This window comes from Quercus lobata, chromosome 2 (assembly GCF_001633185.2).
Source record: "Quercus lobata isolate SW786 chromosome 2, ValleyOak3.0 Primary Assembly, whole genome shotgun sequence".
NCBI lineage: Eukaryota > Viridiplantae > Streptophyta > Magnoliopsida > Fagales > Fagaceae > Quercus > Quercus lobata.
In genome coordinates this window covers 73,858,261-73,868,637 of record NC_044905.1, presented here as the reverse complement: position 1 = coordinate 73,868,637, position 10,377 = coordinate 73,858,261, and the positions used below count along the sequence as shown (strand labels likewise).

Sequence of the window (10,377 nt, the reverse complement as noted above, 5' to 3'; positions counted from 1 at the left end):
AAAACATAAAATTTTGATATATAATCTTTATAATTACTAAAAGTATAGACATTTGTTGCAAAAAGAAGATAACTACTGGGCACAACCACTAGTGGTCCACTACTTTGAAGACATGGTAGAGTTTAAAATAAACTGTCTTAGTAATTACTGATAATGTAAACCATGCATATCAACCTATATGTTCCTAATAATATGTAAGTAAATCTCTTGAATAGAAGTCTTCTTTTATAGAGAGAGTGTGAGAGAGTGAATTTGTCAAAGTGAGATTTGTTTTTAAAGTCTGATTAAATTATTTTTTTTTCATTTCATTTTTATTTAAAAATGAGTTTTTAATTTTTAATTTTATCAACATTTATTGAAAAAAAAAAGATTTTTTAATTTTATTTTTTATAATGTGTTTGCAATTGATGCAAATCCTAGCGTTGTTTTTACATTTTGGTCTTATATATGATTTGGCCCCCTTGAGGGAAATTACTGATTCCACCAAAACATATGAATCTGATGAAGATGAAAACGATATTGACATACTTACATTCATGAAGAGCTAAGAGGGCAGCAACGACAATGCAGAATAGAGCCAAACAAAATGCATTGCTCTTTGTCGCCATTGATATTATCAAGAAATAAGACTTCGGAAAAATATGTTCTGAATAATTAATTGAATGTATATGATCTGCTTTATATACACAGTAGATATGGAAAACAAAAATAAATGAAATTTAATCTATGCAGATTACCCACCTAAAGACTCTAATTAACTAATGCGTGCTACAGGTAAAGTCTATATTTATAGATTGGCAACCATAAACAAATGTAACATTTTATAACTTAGTTTGACTAGTTGTTTAGTATTGAATTATTCTTTGGAACATGACAAATCAAGTTTAGAGCAGTTGAAAACTCAAGAAATTAGAAAATTGAACTACTGTGTACTGGAAAGTTGCATTTTGACTACAACTTGATAGGTCAAAATCCACTTATCTCTACCAGTCGAATAATTGCAGAGATATAACGAAATTCAAACAAGTTGGGAGGCTTCTAGTTAGTGCCTCAGTGGTCACTACTTCAAACAATAAACATATGAAATGAAATAAAAACAATATTTCCAATTAAACTTTGTCCAATATGAAATCATAGCCATACATTGAGATTTCAGATTCGTTAATATTAGATGGATGAGAATATAAAAAGTGATGACAATTTTTCAGTCTTTCATGAGAAAGGTTTTTTGTTGTTGACAGGGTCAACATAGCAGATTTGGAGTCGAGGGAGCACTTGATGTTGAGGCAGTTGAGGACGAGGTAGGGAAAATAATATTGTACTGGTACCGTCCATGGTCATTAAACCAATACTGTTACTCCTCTAAAATGTATCAGGAAAACAAATACTGGATTGTACCCGCCTTTACTAGGTATATTTTGGGTGCATCGGCCAATACTGACGTTTTGGCCGGTACAATAAAAAAATATTAAAAACTTGAAATTTCTTTATTTAAAAAAAAAAAAAACATTTTATTGAAGCTAATATATTGGTTAATGTACTTAGATCACTAATATTTAGGCTTATAAAATATGTGGATTTAAATTTTTTTTGTTAATAAGCATAAAATCCATACTTACATAAATAAATACAAACATGTGTGTGTACGCGTGTGTGTATAGAAATATATAAATAGCAGTAATTCTGAAACCAAGGTTAGGGCTAAGGCGAAAGATTTATGTGGGACCTTTTATATATAAATATTAGGGAAAAAGATTTATGTGGGACCTTTTATATATAAATATTAGGGAAAATTGCACTTTACTCACCTGTGGTTTGGCCCATTTTAACAGTGTCTACCTGTGTTTTAAAAGTTGTCACTTAACCCACCTAAGGTAGCCTCCGTTAGACCCTTGTTACTCACCTTTTCCCTTTCCGTTAAAAAATCCCCTTTACTATATAAGCCAAAATTATAACCTAAATAGAACCTTAAAAAGAAGCACGAGCTCTCTCCCTCTCTCTACCTGAGAATCCCTAAAAATCCCCAAAACCCATAATCCCTTTCTCTCTTCACTTAGATTGCCCAAGTGAAATCTGAACACTTGCAAGCATGGAGGTGTATTGAAGCTTGGGTTTTACAACTTGTTTTGTAAAACAATTTTTGAAGCCATGGTAGTCGCGACCCACTTATTGAACTCCACTGGATCAAAAATCTCCAAGCTGTAAATTTCCCCATCAACCAAAATCAGATACAAAGTACTTCTCACAAAACCGCCATCAACAACAATTAAAAATGAAATTCATTTTTACACAAATCTATACCCCTGCCCCAAAAAAAGATAAGAATCCAGATTGATTTCTTTTTTTGAGGAAATCTAGCTTGATTTCTAATTATACAATAAAAGCTCCACCTTTATAGGGTATAGTCTTCACAAAGTTTGCCTTTGAGGAAAGATTCAAGGTCGGACTTTACCTTGTTTATGAGATCTTCCATGGAGATGGTTTTGAAAGTTGAAGGATGCGTGAAAGGAACAGATCTCCACCGTTCGTTGCCTTGCTGGGGTTTTTTGCAAATTTCTTGTTTTTTTGCGTGAAAGATTTCTTGTGTTTTTTGCAGATTTTTTTTTTACTTGCATGAAAGATTTCTTGTTTTTTTGCAGATTTTTTTTTTACTTGCAAATCTGGGTTTTTTTTTAGAGAACCCAACAAAAGAGAAGGGATTAGAATTTTAGAGTTTTAACGAATCTATGGGTGTATGTTCACATGGATCTATGGCTTTGTTTGTGACGGTAGGTGTATTGGTTTTCTTGTCATTGTAAAAGTATGTTTGGCAATTGCAGTGAGCATTGGGGAAGAACGTTAAAACCATCATTCCATTTACATTTTTGGGTTTTGATTGTAAAGAAGAAGAAGAATGAGAGAAAAGAGGAGAGAGACATAAAATATAATGAAAAAGACACATTTATCCCTATTTTTAACGGTAAAAAGGGAGAGGTGGGTAACAGGGGTCTAATGGAGGCCACCTCAGGTGGGTTAAGTGACAACTTTTAAACCACGGTTAGGCACTGTTAAAACGGGCCAAACCACAGGTGGGTAAAGTGCACTTTTCCCTAAATATTAATTAAATAAAATGAATAATTATAGTAAATCCACTTGTGGTATGACCCATTTTCATAGCAGATCAGTTAGAGAAGAGAGAAGTGTCGATGGCAAATCGGTTAGAGTAGAGGAGAACGCCAGGTAAGAAGTGGTAGTGGGAAAGTCGCCATGAAGCATCAACGGCAGATCACTTTCCCTTTGGCTTTGGCTTCTTTATCCATGAGAGAGAGAGAGAGAGAGAGAGAAAGAAATAAATTAATGAAAAAATGTAGCAACTTGCTACAATAAGTTGTTACCAAGTTGTTAAAAAATTTTAAGTTTAGCACCCTTGTAAAGGCTTTTTTTGGTGTTTGAGTTGTTAAAAACAGCTTTAGTGTGAATGATCTTATGCTGTAATGAATCTCATTCCTCGCATGCAATTTATAAGAAGGTAAAAATCAGGATATTTGTTTTTTCTCACACTGGTAGTAAGCCCTAAACAGCACTAATATTATCAAGGTTCATAAGCACTTATGTTATTTTTATGCTTTGTGCTTGCATGATAATGTGAAATGTATTTTCAGTTACTTCCAAAAAGATTAATACTTCAATAATGTTGATAGGAATCAAGGCGTACGGTTATTTATCTTTTGAATCTCACTTGGACCATCCTCTAGTTAGAGTGGAGAAAAGTGTGGACCATATTCGTGAGCTCCTACATAACTCCATAGCCCAAATATCTAATATGGTGGTCAAATTGATTTTAGTCCAAAAAACAAAGAATCACAAACTATTTTCCAAAGTGCAATATGCAATTAAGGCTACGTTTGACTCTATGTAAATTCATTTCCAAGTGTAAAATAGATTCAGGGGAAAATATTTTACAGAAAAGGAAAACATGTTCTGTTGTTTGACTGTGTTATGAAAATTATGCCGGAAAATTATTCTTTGTGTTTGGTCTTACATGTAAAAAATCTATTTTCAGAAAAGGGAAACACAAGTCAGCCCCCAGCCACCACTTGGTCCAGCCACCGCCACCACCGCCATCAAGGAAAAGCACAACCCACCACCAACCACCCAAAATCCAGATCGAGAAGAGGAAAAAAACCGCCCCCATTGCTTCGTTACCACCAAAATCCACCAAAACACCACCACTCACACCACCACAATAACAACAAAATCTGAAATCAAAGAAAAAGAATATCAAACACAGAAATATGTGGGGGGTTTGGTTCGGGTTAGAGAGAAAAGTGAGATAAGAAGATGAAGACTACCGTGGAGAAGAGAGGGAGGGTGAGACCGATCGAAAAGAGGGATGGTGAGATCGTTCCAGATCGAGCTATGGCGGTGGTGGATCGGGTTCATGCAGAGGTAGAGGAGGTGTTTGACTGGTCGATGGTGAAGTGAAGTGAGAAGATGAGGGAGAAACTCACCATGGGTTGAGAGGAAAACGGGGGAGAGGTGCGTTGGAGAGCCTGGTGGAGTGTGGCTTTCAGTTGGTTGTCAAGATCGGAGCTCAACCTTTCCTCGTCGGTGCATGGCTGGCGATCGGAGAGGGAGAAGAAGAGTTGAGGAAGAAGAAAAAAAAAAAAAAGCTTGGCCGACGCGTGATCTGGGTGGTGAGGAGACGTGATCTGGGCGATGGAGGCGGTGGCACGATCTGGGCTGGGCGGCCACCTGTGCTCTCTCTTCTAGCTCTCTCTCTTTGCGCGCCTGAAGTTTGGAAATGGTTTGAAGTGAAAATAGAAATGTAAAAAATTTTCCAGGTCAAAGCCATAATATTTACGGTCAATTGAAATGGTTTTCCGAAAAATTCTATTTTCCATGTGCAACCAAACACACGGTGAGGTGTAAAACCATTTCCTGAAATGGTTTTACACCAAAATAAACGCAGCCTAAAACTCAAATTTCATAAATCATATTGCTCAATATCAATTTTTTAAAATCTAATTCTAATAATAGTATGGTCCATACTCCATAGTCTCTTCAGTTGGAGCCATGGATTAAGTAATTCACACAGGATATGAAAGAATAAATCAAGGTTATAAGACATATGAGGAGTATCTGTAGGCTTATATAACAATTTCCAGAATAATTTTGGCAATAATTTTAAACGCGAAAACTCACATCCCAATAAATATAAAATAAATTATCTAGCTTACGCAGGTATGCTTCTACTTGTCATGGATAGTAATGGTTGTCACTGTTTACAGCTACGTGTCTCTGTATGGTTGCACATTCTGCAAACGGATTGTTTCTACATATGCCGTAGTCCCATTTTCACCTTGAGGCAAATTAAGTAGTGGTCGCAAAGAGCAACTGAAAGCAATTTCCATGCTCCCGGTACTGCAAACTTTCTGTTCAGTTGTGGCTGAGATGCTCCCAAAAGTGCAGACTCACATGCCTTTGTAAAAAGGAAATAACTTCATCAGAAAGTAACAAAGGCCTTCTAGTGAAAATTTGCACTCAATAGATTAAACCATTTTCTTTTGTTTCACCAATCCAAAGTTGTATTTAGTAAGAATATGAATAACGTACAACACCAAAATTTTTGATTTACATACATCATCTTCCGACAATGTTTCATAATCTGACTGCTCAAAATTGAAAAATTGTTATCAAATGATTGTTCAGAATATTATATATTTTCAATTCTTAACCCATCCTAATTTGCTAATTTACACATGTAATGCAAATGAATTGGCATAAAAATTTCACATGATGATCTTAAGATATGAGCAAGTGACTTGGATATCATGACCAAACAACTGTCATGTGCTTGAATAAACAGAAATGCAGAGCACACACCTGGCTGGCTGGACGCACAAAAGAATTTACATTTTCATAATTCCGTCATCCCACAACTTTTTTCTTGCAATCAAAACTCTTTCTTCAGTTGAGGAGAGAGCATCAACCCTTGGTTCTACTTCTGATACCCAGCCATCCCACCTTAAGGCAGTCAGAAATTTCCGAATATAGTTAATGGTCGAGGGTTTGTCTCTAATGATGACAAAACCATCTGGCCGTAGAATTCGATCCATTTCAATTAGTAGATCTTCTACGCCACACCCACGCTCATCAATATCTGAAAATAATGTCCAGGCATGCAGAAGATCATACGTCCGTGGATATGTAGAAAATGCTTCACACCTACAAAAGACAAATTTGTGAAACTGACAGTAAAATCTCAAAAACAGGAAAAGTTGAAGCAACATAGAAAAAAAAATGTTATGCTTCCTGTACACAATATTAGGTACAAACATAGTTCCATGTATGATGGGAATTTAAAAACATACCAGTCATGAACAGTTCCAATTAAGCCTCGATCATATATAATCTTTAATCTGGCAAATGCATTGACAGGAGCAACATTCATCACCCAGACATCTTTATCACTAAGGGCAGCAGCAAACCCACCAAGATTTGAGTTCATATCCATGACATTTCTGATGGAATTCTTCTGGATAACAGATTTCATCTGCTTCCAGTATTCAGTCACTCTAAAATGCCAAATGCTCTGCATTATATAAACTTCTAATTCATATAAGGTTGAACATCACTCATAAAGATAGCAAACAGAAAACCAGCAAAAAACTGACAGTATCATGCAGCAATCTATTGTAATTTGAGAAACATACAGTGTCCTCTTGAAATTCCTCACGTCTCACACCAATTTCTTCCAGGCGAGGTGGTGCAGCAGAAAGTCTTTGTGGCCAAGGAACTAGTCCGCTTCCCTTTTCCTTGTGCATCTCTGTTTTATCAAAAAAAGTAATAGAAGTTTAAGTAAATGAAAAATCAAAATCCCCGCCAGAACAACATAAACTGTTAACATAGAATGAATAGCGAAAATACAGTGTATTAGCCTATCTGCCTTTAGGGGGTAAAAAGGGAGGAGGTGAAAAAGGATAACAATCAGCATGCTCAGCAAAACAAAGTGAAAACCTGAGGATCCTAACCAAAGAAGTAAGCTAGTAATTCTATTGTGTTTGCATCTGCCTCACTTTTGAATGGAAGGATCTCAACTATTTGTGAATGCTATCCAGCCACTCATTGAAAATTAAAACTTATATCTATTTAATGGAGATTACCAGCACTACTAGCAATCTTTTTTAACACAAATTCCTAAGACCTGCATATCACCTCATAAAGAGAAAAATGCAAGCAGAGGTCCTAGCCATGACTTCAGATAATCAGAAAGAAATAACATAAACTGCCTGATGTCTATGAGCAAGCATTAACACTGAAGGTCAACACGGAATTTCTACAGCCTACCATGTCACGTTTTTCTGAAGTGCAGTGCATTTCAAAGTCAAATCACACATACAGAATTGGATTCTCATAGAAAATATGAGACAAAGCAAATTAATGGAGAATCATGCATTTATAAATATAATTTCATAATTAATCACCTTCTCTTGGTGAATTAAATTTTTCTACAGTATGCTAGTCACAGTAATATATCTCATTCATTGTTATAAAATCAATGATTAGAGAGCTAACTGATGTAGTTGTGTATCTGATTCACATACATTGCCAGGAAGCTATCAATGTCACCAACCTCTTGCTTTTTACAGTATGTTAGTCACAGTAATATATTTCATTCATTGTTGTGAGATCAATAATTAGAGAGTTAACAGATGCAGTTGTGTATCTAATTCAGATGCATTGCCAGGAAGCTATCTATGTCACCAATAGCTTCAAATACATTTTCACCATGTAACCCCATTTCTCAGAGTGGTGGAAATCCTTCAGGTTCTAAATTTCTAATTCACAAAATTAAACTAGTTTCACTATAGTACCCAAAAGCATCAATCGCTGAACATTAAATGTAATGCCTACCTATACAATGCTAGATTATGAGAAAAAAGACAACAATTCCACCAACCACCACAAACATCAATGCATTGGCAGATTATATATTAATGCTACTTACTCTTAGAGTATGGGGAGATGCATGCCTTCATGGACACATTCCAAGTTGCATCTGGGTCATCATCAGAACTGCACAAAGGGGGCAATGTCCCACGTTCTCTCTTTAAGTAACAGCTATTCGTCAATGGCTTTGCCCATATAACAGTCTGGTCTTGCTTTACAACAAGTCTCCAGCACATTCTTCTAAGAAGATTGCACATAGCATTCCAGATCCTCCGATTTTCTAGATCATGTGCATATGCTTCAGGAGAAGAGTATACAAAATACCCTCCTGGTCTTAGTAATCTGTCAAGTTCTAATAAGAGAATTCCATCTCTTTGAAGCCAATCAATTCGACATCGTGAACAATGAGCCAGTTCAAATGATCTGCTTGGATAAGGAAGTCTTTTTGTTGCCAAGACACCAAGAGTTGCTGGAATTCCTCTCTCTAGTGCAAATTGTATTTGATTCTCATGTACATCATTAGGAGCAAGAGACACAGCTATAATGTTGAGGGGAAGAAGATAGGCTCCAAAACTTGCAACACCACAACCCACATCAAGAACATTTCGAATATTTCCGCCATTGTGGAGTTTATCACCAGAAAACTTAAGCATCTATAACAATATATTCATAGAATTAACATTAAAAAAAAGTCACTTGGATTACATAATGCTTCATTAATTACCAATTTATAAGATTCAAAACAAATTTACGAAAACAAAATTAAATTACCATTGAGAATTAAAATGTTATTAATGGGACTCAAGTAAACAGCCTTGAGAGTAACAAATACCTTAGCAAGAGCAATGATGTACTTATCAGCTCCATCGTGAAAATGAGTACCTCCACCGGGAAAATTTATCTTGTCCCCATTAACAACCATCCAATTCTGATCTGATTTCTCTTGTGCAAGATGTGTGTGGGGTATATTTGCCTTCCACACTTCGTCCCTACTCTCCGGCCATCTAATAGGGATCTGAAACACTAGTAACAAATTTTGTCGGAATCAAGAACTAAAAATGAACCCAATCTAAACAACACTTCTACATGAGCAATGCCAGCCACCAACCTTGTAACCAGATGGGGGTGGAACCAGACAGTTATACCGACGCGCTGGAGGCGGGCAATGACGCTCATAGTGCTCCATTAACGACAAATTCAGCTTCAATTTCAGTTGGTAGATAAGGTTCCTATCTAAACAAGGTATCAACTCTGAAAACCTCAAATCACAGATCTGAAACAACATCATTTCCACCATATAAAAAAAAAAACACTTTAACAATACCCTTTTGCAGCACAACCCAAAAACAAAAATCAATTGAAACAATTAGTTGCATTTACTTATGCTGCTTACCCAAGTCCCAAATCAAAAAATTATGAACAGCATTATTAGGCTAATGCACTAATTCTACTTATTCTTGTACCTATTGCCATTAATTGCATATGGGGTTTCTTATTTCTCACATTAAAGCCTACAAATTATTCACAAACAGTTCAATTAATACAATTTGCAACAAAGAATTACAAATTTTTATCACAAACCCATTAACTAAAAAGTGCAAAAATTGAAATTAAACATAAAAATAGAAAGCATTACGTACAGGGATGCTTCTGGGGGCCTCAGGATTTAGGTCCTGGACTTGAAGGAAATCATCGACATCATGGGTTTGGAGAACCGGGTCGGATCCGAGGAATCCGGAAGTTTCTTGGTCGGATCTACGCGATCCCGGAGCTAAAAAAGATACGAGGTACAAGCAGACAAGACCGAGAAACACGATGAGTCCGATGAGAAAGTAGTTGAGTAGCTTGGTGGTGGAACTGTGCTCGGCCTTGTGCTTCATTTTTTTTTTTTCTTTTTTTTTTTGGGGTCCGACCCGAACTTAGTTTGGACTTTGGGACATAAACCTAGTACTAAAACCCTTTTTAGTATTTAGCTCGTAGAGTTTAAGGAGAGAGAGAGACTGTGTCGGATTTGAGTGAGAGGTCGAGACACTAGAACTGTACCTATTTGCCTATGCTGGAGTTTTCGCGGGAGAGAGAGAGAGAGAGAGAGATACAGATTGGGTGTGTAGGGACTGGTTCTTGGGTTGGGTAGACCGTTGATTTGCCTTTGCAGTCACGGCATTGAACGCATTTCCCGAGTTTGATTGTTTTAGAGTGCGTTTGGATTGGGCGTTTTCTGCCCAATCCTGCGTTTGCGTTTTTCAGTTTTTTTTTTTTTTTTTTTTTTTTCATGCGTTTTGGGTGTTGTAGCTACTGTTCATGTACTGTTTAATGAACAGTAATCGCAAACTTTGACTTTTCAAATTTTTTTTGGACCAATCACAGCACATCGTGTACTGTTTACGGACTCACAAATTTCACTTTTCAGCAACTTTTTTTATTAAAAATGGGTCCCACGATACT

General features: G+C 36.3%; 1 protein-coding gene across 1 annotated transcript; it reads right to left on the bottom strand.

The window, feature by feature from the left end:
* Nucleotides 1-4,992: 4,992 nt before the first annotated feature.
* Nucleotides 4,993-10,124, bottom strand: LOC115976556 (probable methyltransferase PMT9). Its single transcript, XM_031097894.1, has 8 exons — nt 9,573-10,124; nt 9,041-9,205; nt 8,765-8,947; nt 7,991-8,585; nt 6,696-6,808; nt 6,354-6,574; nt 5,866-6,207; nt 4,993-5,461 (listed from the first exon to the last, which is right to left on the bottom strand). Exons 1-7 carry the CDS (start codon nt 9,810-9,812, stop codon nt 5,892-5,894), a joined length of 1,833 nt encoding a protein of 610 aa, XP_030953754.1. The 5' UTR covers nt 9,813-10,124; the 3' UTR covers nt 4,993-5,461; nt 5,866-5,891.
* Nucleotides 10,125-10,377: the final 253 nt, after the last annotated feature.